The sequence below is a fragment of the Paramisgurnus dabryanus genome, chromosome 10, assembly GCF_030506205.2.
Source record: "Paramisgurnus dabryanus chromosome 10, PD_genome_1.1, whole genome shotgun sequence".
NCBI lineage: Eukaryota > Metazoa > Chordata > Actinopteri > Cypriniformes > Cobitidae > Paramisgurnus > Paramisgurnus dabryanus.
The window spans coordinates 13,646,008-13,668,021 of record NC_133346.1 but is presented as its reverse complement, the minus strand read 5'-3'; the positions used below and the strand labels follow the sequence as shown (position 1 = coordinate 13,668,021).

General features: G+C 37.2%; 1 protein-coding gene across 1 annotated transcript; it reads right to left on the bottom strand.

Moving 5' to 3' along the window:
• trpc4a (transient receptor potential cation channel, subfamily C, member 4a) lies at positions 1-17,769 on the bottom strand. Its single transcript, XM_065257818.1, has 11 exons — positions 17,315-17,769; positions 12,280-12,683; positions 9,012-9,530; positions 6,941-7,277; positions 6,602-6,741; positions 4,834-5,159; positions 4,544-4,739; positions 4,224-4,418; positions 1,629-1,670; positions 1,419-1,508; positions 1-1,327 (listed from the first exon to the last, which is right to left on the bottom strand). Exons 2-11 carry the CDS (start codon positions 12,655-12,657, stop codon positions 785-787), a joined length of 2,766 nt encoding a protein of 921 aa, XP_065113890.1. The 5' UTR covers positions 12,658-12,683; positions 17,315-17,769; the 3' UTR covers positions 1-784.
• Positions 17,770-22,014: the final 4,245 nt, after the last annotated feature.

Below are 22,014 nucleotides of genomic sequence, written 5' to 3'. Positions count from 1 at the left end.
ACTCATTTATTTATATTTGTGCATGAATTCATGATCAGTTATATGAGCCAGTAACCTTTTATATAAATGTAGCTTTCAACTAAAATTTTCCTGTACCACAGACTAACAGATTAATAAATGAGTATCTATTGATGCTGTGCAAACTGTACTAATACTGTGCTCACCAAACCTTTATAATCTTCAAAATGAGTACATGTATTATGTTTTACATGGTTACCATAATTTTTTAATATATCGTACTGTAATGATTTTTAGTTGACCATGTGGACCGGATTCCACTATGAAACAACGTATTAACTTTATAAAAACTCGGTCTGCATGTTGTTCGTTCTATCATTATACAATCGCCTCATGCACAATGCAAAACATAGACTAAAAAGTTTAAAAAATTGTAAATATTTGCATAGTAACCTTTATTCAAGGTTGCGTGACAGTAATGACATCTCATATGGTACATGTATAACACACGTACAGCAAAAAATGCTTAATCTGACTGAGTAAGGCAGAATTAAAGTACTAGCAGGGGGTCAGCTATTGCTCCTTCATATACAGGGAGAGGAGAGCAGAGCAATAATAAACACTTGTTATAGTATTAATAGCTGTGAATGACAACATTGGACCCCATATTCATCCTGAAGGGGACAATCATCCCTGAGACTCCAGTACTGCACTTCATGATCGGATGACACAGACAAAGTGCCAGATGCTGGACCTTAAACACATCTGCTACTGGGTTAGAGATATCCGGATCTATGTGTTTTGCTGCATCCATTGTAATACGCTGCTATAAACTGCATCCTTCACATTCCTTGTCTGTCTCATAAATTTGATCACACATACAATGCATTTTTGAGATTTCCTCATCCTTTTCCACTGGCTCCTTTTCGTCTACCCTCTCTGGATCAGGTTTTGTATTTTGAATCTCTGTTGTTTTACAATTGGGGCTCTGTACAACATCATTATTTTGTTCTGTCTCCGATTCATCAGCTTCCTCCGACAAAGAGTAAATCTCACATGGGTTGTTTGTCCCTATGTTGTTCATTTGATGGCACAGTCCGGTGGCCACAGATCCATCAGCTAGGCAATTAAAGCCACCAGACTTCCAAGTACTGGTGCCACCCTCCTGAATGATAGAGGTGGTGACACTCTTCAGGCTTTTTTTCCTAAGTTGACTTCCAGATGAAGAAGGTTTGCACTTTAGAGCACTATCAGGGTATACCAGATTTGAGCCTCCTGCAGTCACTTTTGAGGCTGGCATGCCATGTTTGACACCTTTCATCATTCCCAACACCTCATAACGGAAGCTTGAGATGTCCTGCTTCAGTTCCTGTTGATAATATTAACACGCTGCTCACAAAATATATTTAGGATGCACATCATTGCACTGTAACATTAAAATAGAGCCATTTATAATTTACCTTAAAGTTGTCTTCTGTTAGCCCCTCCTCTTTTTTGGCATCCCTGATCATTGCTGCTACATACCGCTTAACCAGGTTTCTGAGCACTTCCTTAAATTCAGATTCATTTATTTACCATTAGACTAATAACCAGAGTGCCATCAAAAATAACACTAAGCAAAGCAGTAAAAGTGTGTCAGGATGTAAAGTGCACTTTGTAGACAGCATTACCTGGTATTGCCGGCTTATGCGGACGTTTTCAGCTGCTCGCATCTGGAAAAACAGATAAAATAGCTGTATTGATTTTTCAATAAACTTAATTGGCTATATTACAAGGTAACTCCCAGCAGCCGCAATTACTTTGATCATTAAAAAAAAACTTAATTTAAATACGCCATTCATAAGGTTTTTTTGCCAATGACTTACACTCACTTAAAGGATTATTAGGAACACCATACTAATACTGTGTTTGACCCCCTTTCGCCTTCAGAACTGCCTTAATTCTACGTGGCATTAATTCAACAAGGTGCTGAAAGCATTCTTTAGAAATGTTGGCCCATATTGTTAGGATAGCATCTTTCAGTTGATGGAGATTTGTGGGATGCACATCCAGGGCACGAAGCTTCCGTTCCACCACATCCAAAAGATGCTCTATTGGGTTGAGATCTGGTGACTGTGGGGGCCATTTTAGTACAGTGAACTCATTGTCATGTTCAAGAAACCAATTTGAAATGATTCAAGCTTTGTGACATGGTGCATTATCCTGCTGAAAGTAGCCATCAGATGATGGGTACATGGTGGTCATAAACATGGACATGGTCAGAAACAATGCTCAGGTAGGCCGTGGCATTTAAACGATGCCCCAGTGGCACTAAGGGGCCTAAAGTGTGCCAAGAAAACATCCCCCACACCATTACACCACCAAGCCTGCGTAACAAGGCATGATGGATCCATGTTCTCATTCTGTTTATGCCAAATTCTGACTCTACTATGGGTGATCGGGCTTTTACTTGTGTGGCTCCTAAATTGTGGAATTCCTTGCCCTCAGAGATTAGGAATGCAGAATCCCTGGGTATTTTTAAATCCCACTTTAAAACTTAATTTTTTAGAGTAGCTTTTATGTGATTGTTTGTTGTTAATTGGCTTTTACCTTTGTATGTTTAGTTTTAATACGTGTCATGTTATGTGCTCTTTTATTTCCTCTCTTTTTATGTGAAGCGCTTTGAGATGCTGCTTTTAAAGGCACTATATAAAATAAAGTTATTATTATTATTATTATTACTATCTGAATGTCTCAACAGAAATCGAGACTCATCAGACCAGGCAACATTTTTCCAGTCTTCAACTGTCAAATTTTGGTGAGCTCGTGTAAATTGTAGCCTCTTTTTCCTATTTGTAGTGGAGATGAGTAGTACCCGGTGGGGTCTTCTGCTGTTGTAGCCCATCCGCCTCAAGGTTGTGCGTGTTGTGGCTTCACAAATGCTTTGCTGCATACCTGCTTTGCTGCGTAACGAGTGGTTATTTCAGTCAAAGTTGCTCTTCTATCAGCTTGAATCAGTCAGCCCATTCTCCTCTGACCTCTAGAATCAACAAGACATTTTCGCCCACAGGACTGCCGCATACCATTCTTTGTAAACCCTAAAAATGGCTGTGTGTGAAAATCCCAGTAACTGAGCAGATTGTGAAATACTCAAATTTAAATTACCTTTCTTTCCCATTCTGACATTCAGTTTGGAGTTCAGGAGATTGTCTTGACCAGGACCACAACCCTAAATGCATTAAAGCAACTGCCATGTGATTGGTTGATTAGATAATTGCATAAATGAGAAATTGAACAGGGGTGGCTCAGTGGGTAGCACTGTTGCCTCACAGCAAGAAGGTTTCCGGTTCGAGCCCCGGCTAGGGCAGGTGGCCTTTCTGTGTGGAGTTTCTGAATGTTCTCCCTGTGTCAGCGTGGGTTTACTCCGGGTACTCCGGTCTCCTCTCACAGGCCAAAAACACGCAAATTGGAGATACCAAATTGTCCCTCCCCCAACTTATGTATAAATCAACTTGTCTGAATAAACTTGTGTATGGATTACATGGTTCTCGCCATGAATATAGCCGTAGATGCTGGAATGGGGTAAAGAAATAAAGGAAGAAGAAGAACTTGAACAGGTGTTCCTAATAATCCTTTTGGTGGGTGTAAATCGTTCGATTATTACTTAATATTAATTGTAATAAAACATGTGCCATATGCAATGTAATATAAATCTTTTTTGTTTATCCACAAGGTCTGTCTGGATATTCACATAAAAACATATTTAGTGTTTCATGAAAGCACCCACACAGGTTTGAATATTAATAAACATTTTAAAAATAGTTTTTGATATAAAAAATCTGTGTAACACATTATTATGAAGATCTATTCTCACTTTTAACAAGTTGGTTTCCCGCATGGAGTTTTTGAGTTGCCCGCCAAAGCACATTGTTTTAATAGCTTTAGTTGTATTATTATTATTTATTTATGTATTACTTTTTATATTAGCTTGGCTTCTTTTATATATGTTGACATTTTAAACAGTGATAGAACATAAATAAATAAATAAAAACAACAAGTAATAGAAAAAAGTAGACTTTATTAAAAAAGTAACCCTCCAGATTGTTTTATCCATTGTGGTAGCCCTTGCTTACAAAAAGGTTGGAGACCCATACTCTACAACAACTGATACTAAGTATTAATAAGCAGTAAATTAGGAATGTATTGATGCGTAGTTAATTGTGAATATGTGTTCCACATACTGAAGTGTTACAAAATAAGATTGGTAGTGTGTAGTGGATTATTACCCCAAGAGATCCAAATGTTTCAGTTCTTTTTCTGATTTGAACTTTAAAGCAGTGGCTCCTGATCCAGCAGAAGAGGTACCACAATGACTTTGGGCTGGGAATGATGTTGAAGGGAGAGGGCAGTGTGGCACCTTCCTCAAAGTAGCTTATCCATAGTTTAGTCCTGGCAAACTTCCACTCAATGTCAGCATGATCCTATGGACCAACCACAGAGAAGACTGAATATGTTTACATATAATACATAATGTACATCTGAACCCAAAGTGTTATTGTTAATAAATGAAATACTCAAAAGATGAAACATAATTAATAACACTTACAGCAATATGTTGGTAGGAATTGTTCATCATAGCAATCAGCATATTGAGAAGCACCACCAGAGAAATTATGTTGTAGGTACCAAACATTGTAGCTCCAACAAACTCAGTGAACTGGTGATCGGGGGTAACGTTGGTCACGTACAGGGAAACGAGACCAAATATGGACCAGAACAATGACTGCAATGTCTCAAACATACTGGAAAAAACATTTAAAACATAATTATACTATTTTGTAATGCAAGCAAAATTAAGGATTTGCTTATAGATTTGAGATAACTATTGCTTCTTACGTGGTGAATGCATTGTTTTGCGTTTGACACCGAATGCCCTTGCACGGGTCAGTTGCGTTACGTGGAATTTTTTCATCATAATAGAAATACAGCTGATTGAGTCCGTTTGCAAAGGCGAGCAGCACCAAGCAGTAAATGAAGAGAAATTTGAGGATGTCCAGCAGCATTCGGCCAAGAGAGATCTGTAGAGGGCCAAGATGCGAGTTCGCTGTGAAGAGTGAAATCAGCCGTAGAGAGCTGAATATGTTAGCAATGGCAAACAACGCCTCAGCCAGCAAGGTGGGGTGCCACATTTCCCAGTCCTTTCGATCCACACATCCAGTGTACTGCAGAAAGACAGGTGCTGAGTATTAAGTAAGTCATATTTTAATTTAAATCTCATCTGGACATAAATTCTGTTGTGATTGAGCCAAGACTAGACTAGACAGAAGAACAGTAATATATAGAACATTTTAATTTTGGTTATTTACAGCTACAACTTGATGTCAGTCCAACATTGGTTCAAGATGTCAACCCGACGTTACACCTGGACGCCAGGCTGACGTTGGTTTTTGACTAAAACCCGTCATTACAGCTTAATGTCAACTTGATGCTGGTTTTTGACGTCAACCCGACATAACATCTGGATGCCAGGCCGACGCTCGTTTTTGACATCAACCCAAAGTTACAGCTTGACATTGGTTTTTTACGTCAACCAGGCTTGACGTCTGCACGACATTGGTTTTTGATGTCAATCCGATGTTACAGCTTGACTTCAGGCCGACATTGGGTTTTGACATCAACCCGACATAACATCTGGATGTCAGTTCGACGTTGTTTTTTGCTGTCAACCTGACATTACAGTTTGGCATCAACCTGACACTGTTTTTTGACGTCAATGCGGCGTTTCCACTTGACGTCAGACGAGCGTTAGTTTTTGATGGCAACCAGACGTTACAGCTTGACGTCAGGCGGACGTTGGTTTTTGACAAATTTTTGATCAATATCTGGTTGTCAATCCAACATAGTTTTTTGACGTCAACCCAATGTTACAGCTTGACATTAACCTGATCCTGGTTTTTGGCGTCAACCTGGCATTACCACTTGACCTCAGGCCGACGTTGGTTTTTGACATCAACCCAAAGTTACAGCTTGACATCAACCTGACGCTAGTTTTTGACATCAACTCGGCATTACCAGTTGACGTCAGGCCGAAATTGTTTTTTGATGGCAACCAGACGTTACAGCTTGACGTCAGGTGGACGTTGGTATTTGACAAATTTTTGACCAATATCTGGACGTCAATCCGACATTGTTTTTTGACGTCAACCCAGTGTTACAGCTTGACATTAACCTGATGCTGTTTTTTGCCGTCAACCCGGCGTTACCACCTGACCTCAGGCCGACGTTGGTTTTTGACATCAAACCGACTTGACAGCTTGACATCAACCTTTTGCTAGTTTTTGACGTCAACTCGGTTTTACCACTTGACGTCAGGCCGACATTGGTTTTTGATGGCAACCCGACATTACAGCTTGACCTCAGGCCGACATTGGTTTTTGATGTCAGGCCGACATTGGTTTTTGACGTCAACCCAACATTACGGCTTGATATCAGGCCGACGTTGGATTTGATGTCAACTCGATGTTACAGCTTGACATCAGGCCGACATATTTTTTTTTGACATCCACCCGCCGTTGGTTTTTGACATCATATAGAAGATTTAAATTTTGATAATAAAAACCCTGAAGGCAAATTTAAATGCATATAAGCAAAATCATTGTGTTACCTTAATGTAAGCTATAATCTTTAACGAAATGGTGGCCAAATACAGAGAATTCATGACAAAGTCCATGAGATTCCACCAGTCATGAATGTAATCCTGAAACCCACCATCCCACATCTGTTTGATCTCAGCCCATACAAAGCCTGTAAAGAACAAATATATAAAGGAAAATGTATAGCCAGTTAGTCATTATGGTAAAATAAACATGACATTTGAGAAACTACTTTACTTTTAGATCTTAAAAGCTTCTACTACAAAAAATAAATAGCTCAACGAAGACCTTAAAACGCCATTTAAATGTTTAGTGTTTATCCTCTATCATTGCAGCTAATGATATATTACCTAAAACCCAGGGTAGGATCATCCACTCCACAGTGGTGGGCGGTGGGCCTTGCTGTTGAGGCTTATTGGACACCACGTGTTGAGAGGCCAAGAGCAGGAGAAAGAGGAAGGTCAGGTATGAAGCAGTGTGGCATATAAATTTGATGAAGGGTTTTCGAATGAAGAGGCCGTAGGTGCTCTTGGGGGCGATCAGGTAGAACAAAGACAAGAAAGGGAAGAGGAATCCTATAAACATGCAGGTTGTGAACTTGCTGGCCCAGTGTCGACGCCTCCAGCCTGGGAACTCATCATACCAGCGGGATGCCAGCAGCTGCTGACAGTTTGGCTGTGCTACAAACTAACCACAGAAAAAAAAAGAGACAAATTTGGTGCTAAATGAAGTTTGAGTGACAGACAAATTCAATGAGTTTTTTAAGGGGCATGCACACTGTAGATGGTTTTACTAAACTGTATTAGACAACATATTCCCGTCTGTATTATGTGTTATATATTCCTGTGTTGTAGCTCTGCACAATTTTCATTCAATAACAATCACTCATGTTCATAAGGTCACATTCTCTAAAAATGAATAACTTTGTGTGGCTTTGTTATTGCAAATCACTGTCAGTGTGAACACCCCTTATGGGTGCAAGATGACCGCAATACACTCGACACAGTATAAATAAATACCATACACTTTAAAGTTGCTGAGATCATCTGTCGTTTGTCATTTGTCAGTGAAATTAGCAGCACAGCAAAACAATTTGCAGCTTTCTACCATATGAGAAGACTTCTTATGCAGTTGCATAAAAAATGCTGCTGTAGAAAGCAAATAACAGAGCCATGCAATAATAAAAAACAAGTGAAATTTCAAAAGAGCAAACACAAAGACTTGCAGTGTTGTTTGGTTCTCATCATATTTGGCTTAAATCCTTTGAGATGTTGAAAAAGGAGCTTTCTGCACTTCTTTTGAAACCATCTGCATTGCACATGAAAATTAGCAAGCCAAGCAATGACTCATGTGTGAAACACAATTAAATGCCAATTTTGCCAAGAAATGTGGAGAAATTTAATATACAAAAACAAAGATAAGTTGGTTAAGATTGTGAATCTTGCTTTTAGGTTTCATGTCTTAATTTTCTGTTCATACATTAATAATTTTACTTTTATAGCTTGGCTTACTTTAAGATATTGCTTCTGTTAAACCATAAAAGATGCAACAGGTGACTGACAGTCCAAAGGCTTCCACAGTTCAATAACAATAGTTGGGTTTCCATCCACGTATTTTGACACTGAAACTCGGTTTGGAAACACATAAAAGCTATGACTAAGACTACAATGGAAAATACATTGAAAAAGTTTCCTGAAAAAGTCTAGGCATAGCAATTTTGCCAAATTTAAATATTTAATGCATGTGGCCTATATTTTTTTTTTTGTCGTAACTGGTGGGCAATGGGTCTGCATAACTGGACTAAGTGGCAGACATTTTCATTCGGAAGAGACATTTTTGGGTGGACATGGGTTTGTTGTTTATTTATTTACCCATTTACATTTACGTTTTTTGCAATGTATTGATTTTTTAATATAAATTTTATTTGCAACTCACAACACACACACGCACGCACGCACGCACGCACGCACGCACGCACGCACGCACGCACGCACGCACGCACGCACACACACACACACACACACACACACACACACACACACACACACACACACACAAACACATCTGCTATAATGGACAGGCCTTGTAATGTTTATTGTGCACAGAAGGGGGCAACACAAATCCATAAACTGCCTTCTTGCTGTGCTCAGCTGTACAGGTCCCAATTTGTTTAATGTCTAAAACCATTTAATCATCTGACATATACACACTGTGCAAAATACACCACATTGCTTATGTAGCAGGGCAGCAGTCCAAACAGTTAAAAACTGCAGAAACTGCATACAGTGTTTAATATCAGTAATACATCCCTATACTAGAGTGCTGTTCTTATCTGAAGATGTGTTTTAGGCTAATGGCTTACCAGAGATTGCAGAATCCCCTTTTAACTGATATGTGTCAACTGAAAAGCCTTAAACTCACCTCTTTCTGATGGTACTTGATAGCCAGCTTCAGCCTTGCGAGATCATTATTGCCTTCATCCTCTAGTAGATTTAAATCGTCCTTATAGTTGAGAATCAGCTCAAGCTCTCTGGAGCTACGCGTTTGGTCGAGAAGATCTTTGGCAAACTGCTTACACAGTTGAGAGAGCTCTTCGTACTCTGACTTGAATTCATTTTCCACCTTACTGAGCTCCTGAAGCTCCCAGCTAAGCTGGAAGGCGGTCAGGAACGGGTCCTCGCTGGAGAGCGCGATGAGTGAGGGGCTTGCCAGTGCCCGGTAGATGTTTAGACGGGACCGGGAGTGTCGCAGGCTGTCGACGTCCGAGCCGGACACACACTCCATACAGTTACAGCGCACCTGGTGGGGCTGGGGTACGGAAACACCCTTCTGCACCAGCATCTTGATGATTTCATAGTTGTTGGTGTGCGCAGCCAAGATGATTGGTGTTATGTCAGGTGTGAAGTCTGAAAACTGCTTGTTTAGCAGGATAGGAGGAACCTAGAAAGAGATGGTACAACAACATAAGTCTCAGAGGTATTACAGTATGCATTCATGCAAATATACATATATTGCGTACTCATTCACTATGTTTTACATAACCACTGCAACAGTTGACTATATGAAGGGAGTTAGTAAAAGTGATTGCATTCGTTTAAAGCTGTGAATGGTAATGCAAAACATGATAAACAACATAAGTGTAACATGGTAGAAACAAGTGGTGGACCAGCCTGATCTCACGGGAATTCGTATATGTATTTTATAAGTTCGCTAATTTGTTTACTGTAAAAAAAATGCAGCATTAAAGGGGACATGTCATGAAAATCAGACTTTTTCCATGTTAAAGTGCTATAATTGTGTCCCCAGTGCTTCTATCAACCTAGAAAATGTGAAAAAGATCAACCCAGTAGCTTTGTTTTGGTAAACCATTCTCTTGAAAGCATGTGAAAAAATAGGTAATTGAAAATTGGCTCCCCTTGTGATGTCAGAAGGGGATAATACTGCCCTCTTATCTGCACTATCCAACCACAGCACTCCCATTAAGTGCATTTGCATTTAAAAGGACACCCCCAAAATGGCACATTTTTGCTCAAACCTACAAAGTGATAATTTTAACATGCTATAAAAAGTTATCTATGTGATATTTTGAGCTAAAACTTCACATACGCACTCCAGGGACACCAAATATTTACTTGACATCTTAAAAAGTCTTGTGAAATGTACCCTTTAAGTTAAAACTATTTTAAGTTTTGGCCATGTCATAAGTTAACATACATGTTGAAATCAAGTTGAAATAACATAAAAATTAAATTTTTTACAGTGAATGAATTCATACGAAGTAAATCCTACAAAAAAAACAAACCATTATCATCATAAACAATAATCAAACCCTAGTGATGGGGACAAGACCACCTATGCCAAGTCTGAGTCAAGACAGAGTCTTTGAAGGGTCGAAACTAAGTCCGTTGGTTTTCAAATAGAGTCGAGTCCGAGTCAAGACCGAGTCTCTGAGGAAGCATGTCCGAATCGAGACCGAGTCCTTTAGGAGTTGAGACCGAGTCGAGATCAAGACCATAAATACATGTCAGTTTTCATATTCATGATTTAATATCACCCCAGTTAATAATCAACAGTTCGGCCTACAGACTAAGCTAGATTGGGAATTGTTTAGAGGAGCAGTCTTAATGTCTTAATATGGACTATGCTTTTACTATCATTAAAAAAATCCCTACCACATGCATCATCTTCAGAAATCGGTCCAAGACCGGACTCGAGTACTACATCACTATCAAACCCCCCCAAAGTCACAGAGGCAAAAGCAAATTGCACAAAAATGTACGAGTGTGGTCGTACAAATTAATTTAAATAAGCCACCTTTTAAAATAAATATAAATTGCCATTGGGTGGACTAACATGTTTTTTATGGCCGATGCAAAAAAAATTTATTTTGTTCATAAGATATTTGTATAGCTAAAGCTACTGCTGGGGCTGCAAATTTAACACCTCACAATACTGTTTAAATAATACAGCGCACCTGCTGGAGTGATGTTGTGTATAACATAACATCATGTAAAAAAGAGAATAATAATTGGTCATTTAACTCTCCGTTTTACACTGGCTTTAAATCTAAGTGGCATTTTTCAAGAAACAATGAATTTAAGAAGCAGAAAGATTTTTCGAATAAAGTCTGAAAATAAAAAAAATGGGTCACAATAATATGTCAGTCTATCACCACTAGTACTGTATAATATGGTAAAACCACATACAGTAAGTGTCACATTCATGCACATACTGCATCTCGTATGCGGATTCACTATACTTCCAGATAAATAGCTTACTACCAAGCAAGCAAAAACAGAGACAGTGATATGACAGCTAACTATACTGGTGAAATAAACTGGTGAAAGAGTTCAAAAAATAAATGAATTTGGACACAGCTAAAGTGTTGACATTGAATCCCAAACATGAAACTCGGATCTGACAGTTCCTACCAAAACGCTTTATTTAAAATCTGATTTTAATATAGATTGTTAAGAATAATGTTTTTTGCAGGTCTGTTTCCAAAGATAAAAAGGTTGGTTTTTTTGCCTGTCTAAATACGGCTTTCAAACGGCTCAACAATGATTGCATTTTGCTGTCCCACTGTGTTAATATACCTTCTTAAAAGCCCAAGTATATTTAATTCTGCGTTTTACAGTTCTAACGAGATAAATATATATTCTCAACCAGTTAATCTGACAAAACACCTCATTTGCATGTGACTTGATGGTTAGTTTGCTCCACCACACTATGTGGGACTGAAGTCATTAGCAGTCATTATCTGTAGCAGGGGTAATAGCACAGGTCGTGACGCTCTATAAAGTTAAACATTTCCTTCTCTAAAGCACCAAGACGGTAAGAGGGATAATGCAATCCGTCTTTACGCAAAGGCAGGAGAACACTCGCTTTAGGCGCACAGCGCTACTTTCCAAACTTTTAATTAATCAACAAAGTCTACTGGGAAACGTCTCTTTTAAAAGAGGATTAGTATGCGGTGCAATTCTATGTAACATAGTCTGGAACAAGGTAAAGCAGTTTGTACACGTTGCACAAATATGCGGTCATTTAACAAAAGACAAGATTATAAGGAGAACTGGGAATTTCTGCATGTACCGTCAAAGTGAGATAAAGGAAGAATTTGACACATTTAAGAGTGCTAAGGGAGACAAAGTAAACTCTGAAATAAATTGGTCAGTAATTGCTGCCTTACCTGCATGCCCCCGCTGGGCTTCTTATGGTTCAAAAGCAGCTCCACGGCCCCCACCACTTCCTTTCGGATGGCGTGTAGGAGCGCATCCCCCACGTACACGTTAAAACTGAGAAGCAGCTCGATGATTTCCAGGTTTTCATTTTCAATAGCAATAAGCAAAGCCGTACGTCCCAGGGGGTCGATGCAGTTGATGTTGATTTTGAAGTAGATCTCGGCTTCTATCAGAGATTGTTTGACGCTGGCGTAGTCGCCCTTTTCCACAGCGCACAGGTAGGCCTTTTCCTGGGGTGAAAGCTCAGACTCAGCCCGAACTATCCGTAGCGGGATCCGGTCCCGGTATGTGAAGTTGTCTTTTCTGCGAAAGTAGTGCTGTGACATTGCTGCTACACCTTCATGCGAGACGACTGGGGTGGAAGAGATGCGAAAGAGACAGAGAAGAGGGACAAACAGATACTCAGTACAGGCAAATTGAAAGGATGTTGGTTAATGAGGGTAGGAGTCATGCATTACGGAGGAAATGGCCCTAAGTATTGTAAACTGTCATCTCCACACCCAGCATCCCATTAGCATGACACTCAGCTTGCATTTACTGTAGCCTACTTGGTTTTCTCTTGACTCAAAGAACTTTCTAGTTATTAGGTTATTAGATTTGAGCGCTTTGTTGAAGGCCACAATGAAAACCACAAATGCTGAGGTTAAGACACATCAGGAATCTAATGGCCTTCAAAGTCAAAGCGGATGATAGTACAGATGATATACTGTACATTTTTAATCAACCTACTGTATATAATAGTACCCATATACATCAAATAAATACTATTATTAATGCTATCATTGAATATCTACAGGTAGCTGTTATCTGCTGGTGTCTACCACAGTAAAAACAGTCAATGTTAAAATTATAAGACTGAAAAAGTATGTGAATGGTGATGATGCTGAATATGTTTAGTTTTCACGGTTGTGTGAGGAATTACGCCTTTCCTTACTTCACAAATTACCATTTCAATATGCCCTTTAGTAAAATTTGATGTGGGTCAATGTAGATCACATCAGATCACAGGTCATCTACATCAGATCACAGGTCAATCAAGGCAATTACTTATAACTGATGAAATTCGAATGCATGTCCTCTGGTTATAAGCTGAATGTTTGCCATATGGCATGACAAAGATAGTCCATAATATAAAACCATACATAACAAGCCACTATAAAGATGGAGACAACTTGGAGGATTACATTAATGGTTTAAGGACAATGCTTTCTGTTGTAGAAAAAACAGACTTTATTCTTAGGGGTTCTTCACAAAATAATATTGTTTTTGTGTGGTAATATATGGATCAAACCAACTTATGGGTCAATGACGTGACATGCATATAATTGTCTCCAGGGGCATTATTTGGTGTGAGAGACCTGGGTTCGAATCCACTGTGACACTTAACCCCTAGTAAATACATTTTCATTATTTCATTCTTTTAAAACTATTAATATTATGTCTTGCAAACGCAAACTTGCAAAATGGCAGGTGGGGAAATTGTCCTTACCAATTAACCTTTTAGGACAACTATTTCACTTATATCAGTAGCTGTTGGGATGTTGGGAAAATTGAAATATTTCTATCCAACGATTTGGATGTTTCAGCGTGTACAATAATCAAAGGCCCTTTATTAAGAAGTAAACAAGTATAAACAGTAAACATGATATTACATCATCCAATGGACCCTTAAGTGATCCTTATTGCTAAATTAAAGATTTCTCTAAAATAGCTACTTTAAATGTCCAGTGGTACATTTTTTAATTGTAATTAGCAATTATTTATGAACTTGGGATGAGAGGCAAAAATTCCAAGCAGAAGCCTGTTCAATTTAAATGAGTTGCAAAAGGCAGATGGAGCAACCAGGACGTGAAAGGAAGCAATTGCAATAAATGACCCTATGAAATAATAACTAAGATAAATAATAAATAAAGCTAATAAGTTTTTCATTTTTAGAATTGCCCTATAAAACCCGACAAGTTCGGATTACTTTTTTGCGGCAACCGATTACCTAGAAACATTTATGCCAACCAACTTAACATTTTTAAGTAAATTATATTTATAAATTACAATAAACACAAACTTTAATATTTAAGTACACTTAAAAACTATACCCTTAGTTGTGTTTACCATTTGTTTTTTGTTCACAAGTCACACAAACAGACAATGTGACTCATGTGTACGTGCAACCCAATCTCACAGTAAGTCGTGTTATAGTCACAAAATATTTGATTAATTTATTTGTGTTCATGGACACAATTTTCCACTGTTTTCATTGAGCGCAAATGTCTTTTTCATGTCAGTCAACACCAATTTCTATAAATAGTTTTTCGTGGCATGGCTTTCTTTTTCGCGTCATTTTATGTATTGTTTTCTCATTGTTTTTTCCTATTACCATTGTCGCTTGGGGTTGGGGTTAGAATTACTTTTTGTTACATTTCAGTAGTAATGCACCGATACCGATACTGGTATCGGCCTCAAATCCACATTTTCTAAAATACTCGTACTCGTTAAAAGTCCCCCGATACCTGAAATCGATACCACGGTCTGAGAAATGTCTATGTTTGAGCGGCTTGTAAGGGGTTAATGGCTCTTGTGTTGTCCAAAGAGGCAGAGTTTACAACAAACTGGAAAACTAGTCCTTTGTTTTTTTGTTAAATTATATGACTAAAGCTGTTACCTGTAAATTTAAATCATGTTTTTTTATTAAGTACTCGGTATCGGTATTGGCAAGTTATGAAATGCAAGAACTCGTACTCGTACTCCAAAAAAGTGGTATCGGTGCATCCCTACATTTCAGACATCTTAACCCAAACTCCAACTCTAACCCCAACCCCAGCGAAAACAGTTTAAAAATAGGAAGAAAAACATATAGAAACCAATACATAAAATTACATCCTAACCCAAACCCCAATCTAACCCCATGCAACAATGATTTAAAAATATGAAAAACAATGAAGAACACAATACATGAAACGACGAAAAGAAAGTCGTGCCACGAACACTAAAAAACTATTTACAGAAATTGGTGTTGACTGATACGTAAAAGACATTCGTGCTCAATGGCACTAAAATCGTGTCCATGAACATGAATAAATTAATAAACATTTTTTGTGACTATAACATGATTCAAAGCCTAAGCATACTTTTAAACAATGCCAACCACAAAATAAAAAATAGGAAACTCTTCTAAATTTCCTAAAAAAAAATATGAATGTTTAATCATGCTATTGAGTCTTTCTCTATCCTGAAAATCACATAAAATATGACTTAATTTTAAAATAAATGCTCACGTAATGCAGGCTCATGCAAAGCATGCTGGGAACTGGAAATGGTCCTCAACCAATTGTGTTGATTTAATGTTAAAATGAAGTAAATTTGCAGTGCCACACCTATTTTTAGCTTAACTGGCAGATTGAATGCCAAAAAACTCATCACAACCCATAGTTTGTAATTATTTGTTTGTTAAAATGAGGCTGTGGTATTGGCATGACTTATATATAAAATGTTTGAGTTAGCCAAGTTATTTGACTCATTTTATTTGAGTTTGTGGAACTGAAAGCGGTGAAATCGTTGAACACACATAAAACTTTTAAGTTGAATAAACTTTTTTCACATGTTTGAGTACAGTTTACTCATTTTAAATGAGTACATTGTACTGGTCGAGTTTACAGTGGATAATTTTAAATGTCTCTATCAAGTAAACAAATGATCAGTACAATACAGGGAGCGCATATAGACAATAATTGGTTGTAACATCTGATATTTTAGTGCAATCAAAAATACTGTGAAAATGCATTTAAATGCATTGAAATATTGTTTATTTATCTTTCAAAGAACATTATTCCTGACTCAAAAAATATACATATGTAGGCTTATTTTAGCTTGTTTCCTCAGTGACCTTTATACCAGTGTGGACCTCTCACAATTTATTTTGTTAAACTAATGGTAATGACTACACCCTTGCAGACTCATTTTAATTTTACATTAATGCCTGTGGCAGATGCTTTTATATAAAGTGATAAAGTGACATAGAGTGCACTCAATGGGTATACCTGTTAACTGGGAATTGAACCCTTAACTCTTGTGGTATGTGCTCTACCACAGAAACATTTGAATGCCCTACATCCTCTGTATTGCAGTTCAAAGCTAAACATAAACAGTGATTACCCGAAAACTTCATTAATTATCATTACAGCATTTCTGTTATCAATATATTATGTCTGCTGGTGGCTTTAACCTAATGGCATTGCCCAAAGTAAAAATTTCAAAAATGTTTATGATATGCAATTCTCACATTATTATAAGAAGGACACATACCTTTTTGATCTCACAAACTTTATTTTAAAATACTATACTGCAATCGTTTTTGTTTTGGCCTTCCAAAGACTTTTTTAATAAACCAATAAAATTTTACTCAAATATTTGAATAATTATTAAAATAGGATTAATTATTAAATTTAACATATAAATCAAGTGAAATGGATTTTACAGTAATAGGTTCTGATATACGACATTTTCTTAATGTTTTAGAAATGGTGATGGTTGATGAGAACATTACAGACCAGTGCGCACTGCGCTTGTCACTAAAGACAAACAGAGGATGTGTCCTAAAAATCTAGAGAGCTGCCTACCTAGACACACTTCATAAACACTGTTGTCAGATTAGCATTTTGCCCTAATGCGCGTGACACGTAAAAGTGCCTACTGTAAAACGCTGCACGCGCCTGTTATGTCCAAAAGCTGCAGCATGCGCCTACGATTACCAAAACTGCCAACCAGGTAGGGACCTTGTTGTAGTTTTGCGACACATCCTACATTTCCAGCGGCAGTGCTGTAGTTTATGCAAAGCAGTATTCAGAGGTAAATTATTGGAGATCAACGGGTTGTTAGTGAACAGTCCTCCAGTAGGAAACTACAGCAATTCGTTAACTGCGTGGGGAGAAAGCGTGTACAAAACAGACACTGAAACACAGTCACTTTAAAGAAATAACATAATCTCACCTGTTGGTTTTAAACGTTGCACTGACTCGTGACTGATTCCTGTTAACTAACGCACTGTACAACAGGTGCCAGCGCTAAGGGAGACACAGAACCGTTACACTCCAGTCGCCTCCACAGAGGAAAAAGCGCGAAAATGCGCAATGGTCGAAACGGAAAGCAGAAAAATAACATCCGTTATTAGGCACTTTGACCAACGCTTGATCAAAATTAGCGTTCGCGGCGAGTCTCATTGATCCTCTCATTTCGCATTCAAGATGGAGCTAATCTGCAGAGTTTGTCGAACAGAAACATGTTTTTACCTCCGGAAAGTACATCTCTGGGATCAACAATTGCTTATCGACTCGCATATTCTGCGTCCTTTGAAGGTTTCATTGCACTTTGGTGCGTCGTTCTTTCATCTTTTGTTAAGAGTTAAGATTTTTTGCTTACTTGCTTGGAGAGCAGAGCAGAGGATACAAGGTCCTACCTGCATCTCTCTCTCTCTCTCTCTCTCTCTCTCTCTCTCTCTCTCTCTCTCTCTCTCTCTCTCTCTCTCTCTCTCTCTCCATCTCTTCTCCCTCCTTCCTGAAGGAGTATTTGTACATGCTTTGGTGCTATCACAGTTAAATATACAGATGCTTAAGGATTCAGGTCAATCCTAAACTCATTTTGCAAAATTTCAAGTCACACAAACATTGTAGTTGTGCTGTTTTGATCTAAAATCACCCTATAACCATAGTTTTTGGTTTTAAGTTTAATTTGTAATAAAACATTTAAACCACACATTTAACATGCTGACGACACAAATAGTAATTATAATACAATTGGTAATCAATCTGTAATCAAAAAACAGTGTTATTTTATTTTTTTTATAATAAAACCATAGTTAATTTTCCTAAGGGCACTAATAAAGCCTTCTCACACTAATTATTAGCTTACTGTATTAGTTAAAGGGATAGTTCACCCAAGAATAAAAATCCTGTCATCATTTTCTCACCCTCATGTTGTTACAAATCTGTAAAAATTCTTTGTTCTGATGAACAAAAAGGAAGACATTTTGAGAAATGTTTGTAACCAAACCGTTCGTGGACCCCATTCACTTCCATACAAGAATACCATGGAAGTAAATGGGGTCCACAAACGGTTTGGTTACAAACATTTTTCAAAATATCTTCCTTTGTGTTCATCAGAACAACGAAATTTATGTAAATGGTGACACAAATATAAATTTTTGGGTGAACTATCCCTTTAAGGCAATAGTTTCAACAAAAACGCCATTTTATATTAAAGAACTAGTCCATTTTTTTTTTTAAATCCAGATAATTTACTCACCACCATGTCATCAAAAGTGTTGATGTCTTTCTTTGTTCAGTCGTGAAGATTTTTCTCATTTTAATGGACTTTAATGGACCCCAAAACAGTTTTTTTTAACGGAGTTTCAAAGGACTCCAAACGATCCCAAATGAGGCATAAGGGTCTTATCTAGCAAATCGATTGTCATTACTGACAAAAAAATTAAAATATGCACTTTTAAACCACGACTTTTCTTCCTCCGGCTGTGTGACGAAGCAGCGCGACCTTACGTAATTGCGTAGTGACGTAGAAAGATCATGTGTTACATATATGAAACGCACATTTGTGGACCATTTTAAACAATAAACTGACACAAAGACATTAATTATTATCATTTGACATACAACAACGTTGGAAAGGTCCTCTTTCTCCACACTTGTAAACACTGGGGCGTAGTTTCGCATACATCATCCGTGACCTCTTGACGTGATGACGTTTTGCATGAAAAAAACTGTTAAGTGTTGATTTAAGTGTTAAGTGTTGGGGTCCAATAAAGTCCTTTAAAATTTGAAAAATCCTGGAATGACAAAAAACATAATGTCTTCATGACTGAACAAAGAAAGACATCAACATTTTGGATGACATGGTGGTGATTAAATTATCTGCATTTAAAAGGAATAGTTCACATTCATGTCATTACAGATATATGACTTACTTCTTCAGTTGAAGAAAAGTTAAAAAGGATAGGACAGTGGTTCTCAAACTTTCCCCCAAGAGGTTTCATGACGTTAAACAGAATTTGAACAGAATTTGAATTAAACAAAACATATTAAATTATAAAATGTAGTGCTGTTGGTTAGTTGCCTTATTTTTTATGAAGTTTAATTATACAGAAATTTTATTAAAATGAATTGTATTTTATAAAATGCCATAAAACTGGGGCCCCCTGGCACCATCTCGCTAGAACATCAATTAAATAGGCTAGAATTGTTTTCATAAGAATCCAGTAGTTTTTTTACAAATGTCTTCTAAAGCAAAATCATGGGTTATATATAGAAGAATATTTATATTTCACATTTTTTAAACTATAAACATAGGCTTTTAATAAACATACTTTTATGATGGATAGGCTATGTGATTTTTACAGCTTCATTCAATGTCATAACAAAGCTAAAAGAGTAAGGATATTATGTAAAACAACTATTTCTGTTTTCAGCTAATGAAAGAAAGTCAATAAATAATGAGAGAATGTTCATTTTTAGTTAAACAATTTCTTTAAGCTGAAAATGTTAAAGCAAATAATTTGTTTTATCTGGACACAGTAACAAATCAACAGATTTATCTGACTGAAAGGGGGATTTGCCAGTTTGTCTGTTAGAACAGATTGCCGCTTTGGACACCCAGTCTGTGAACCTCTAAGCTCTTGTGCCATTTATTCACACACTCCACCATCAAAACAGCACGAATGAAATATGCACAGACGCTGAGACGATTTTTATCTCTCCGGAGCTACACTGCTCTTTATCAAACTTGTGAAACTGAGTCATAGATCTGGGTTTGAAGCTCTGGATGTAAAGACACCTGCCCTAATACCTCACATCTTTCCTACAATATGTCAGTTTAACAGGTTTAAGCATCACAAAGCAGGCAAATCAGACTGCAATGAGAAGTGAAGCCATTCCTCTGAAAGACCTTTATGTTATCTCAGCGGTCTGGAAGGCAGACTGTTACCTACAAATCAAAGCAGAGCCATAAAGCAGAGTATTACATAACATCGCTGTTATAGCACAAGCGTCACTCACATGTCATGTTCAATCTTCTCCAAGAAACTCTTAGAGCCAAACTTAAAAACAGTTTCTGGTAGTGGTTTATTATTTAAGTTATTCATATTGTATTCACAATAAAGACCTGTCTTTTCTTAACAGAATAGAAGCCTGATGTTGTGAATAATGGCTTGATTTCTATTTCTTTAGGATGTTTTGAAAGCTCACTGGATGATGATGTCTACATGTGAGATAAATAGACTCTCTCAGATGAATTAGGCTGCTTCAATGAGACTATAAGGTAATAAATACAATTTATCTTCATTATGTCTATATGCAAGATATAAGATAACACACCGAAATAAAGTTAAACCTGCTTAAATGTTTAAGCTAAATAAAGCCATCCAGTTTAGTAACAGCAAACCAAATGATGTTAAAAGACTCACCAACAAAGAGAGATACTGCACTGCTTCCCTTTTAGTGATTTTGAAAACTCTATTATTATTTCCTCTGGCTATAATTGCTTTAAATTATGTAACATTAGTGTGAGTAAATCAAACAGTGTCTGTATTGTTCAACCCACTGCAAATTTGTTGTATTGAAAATAAATGTGGTGCAATAAGAGGCAGGACGATGAGAAAACAAACGGTTGAATTAGCCCATTTTTTTGTTACTTGATTTCCTTATGCGAGAGCTTAAAGACCTTTGCAGAAGTTGTAAGGAATAACAAGAAGAGCTCAGATGCAAAACCCTCTAAGTGCATCTGACAGGTTTTCTTGTAAATTAGCAGGCTCTTATGTTAAGGATAAGTAATTACACTTTATAAGGTTATTAGTCAGTAATTGAAATGCCTTATTTTCACAAATGTCTCTGTCATTTCATTGGTACTTAACAAGTGACTGTCTTTTGTTGCAAAACCCTCTAAGTACACGAATATATATATATATATATATATATATATATATATATATATATATATATATATATATATATATATATATATATATAGACAATTTATTATTTCAAATTTATATAAATGTATTATTTATTTATTTGTTTATTTATTTATATATGCTTATGCTTACAAATATGGAAACATGATACAAAGAAGGAATCATTTAAATAAGCAATATTATAATTTACGCATTTGGCAGACACTTTTATCCAAAGCGACTTCAAGCTACACATTTTTATCAGTATGTGTAGGGAGTTAAAAGCCATGAGGTGTTGCACTGCTCATGCAATGATCTTCCAGTTGAGCTAAATGAACAATCCAGTTCCATTTTATTGTAATCAATATCGAATATTCTGTTTATTCTGATCTTAAGTCTTCGAATCGGAGCACTAAAGCATTTAGGGCATGTAATGACACATGGAATTACTATTAAATTGGATATTCTAGCAGTATGTCGGTATTGATTTGCAGGGCAGAACATAAATGTAATGTCTCCCGTTCTTCATTAAAGAAAATATTAGGTGCTTTTATTGAGATAGGGGTAAAAAGGCTTTTTTCAGGCTTCTACAGTATATTCACTGCATCTGTTTAACCCCTATTAGTGCCACAAAGACCTGGGTAATTAAATTTGATTGGCTTTTATCCACAGAGGCCAGACTTTGGTGGCTGCAGTGAACAACATCTTTGGCCAAGCGAGTACTTCTAAGGCA

What these genes read in the sequence shown, in the direction of transcription:
- trpc4a (XM_065257818.1), bottom strand. Translation starts at nt 12,657, where the DNA reads ATGTCACAGCACTACTTTCGCAGAAAAGACAACTTCACATACCGGGAC. An exon ending in CAAAACAATGCATTCACCAC is followed by an intron (nt 4,740 to 4,833) that starts GTAAGAAGCAAT and finishes TGTTTTTTCCAG; the next exon opens with TATGTTTGAGACATTGCAGT. An exon ending in ATTCCTACCAACATATTGCT is followed by an intron (nt 4,419 to 4,543) that starts GTAAGTGTTATT and finishes GTTGGTCCATAG; the next exon opens with GATCATGCTGACATTGAGTG.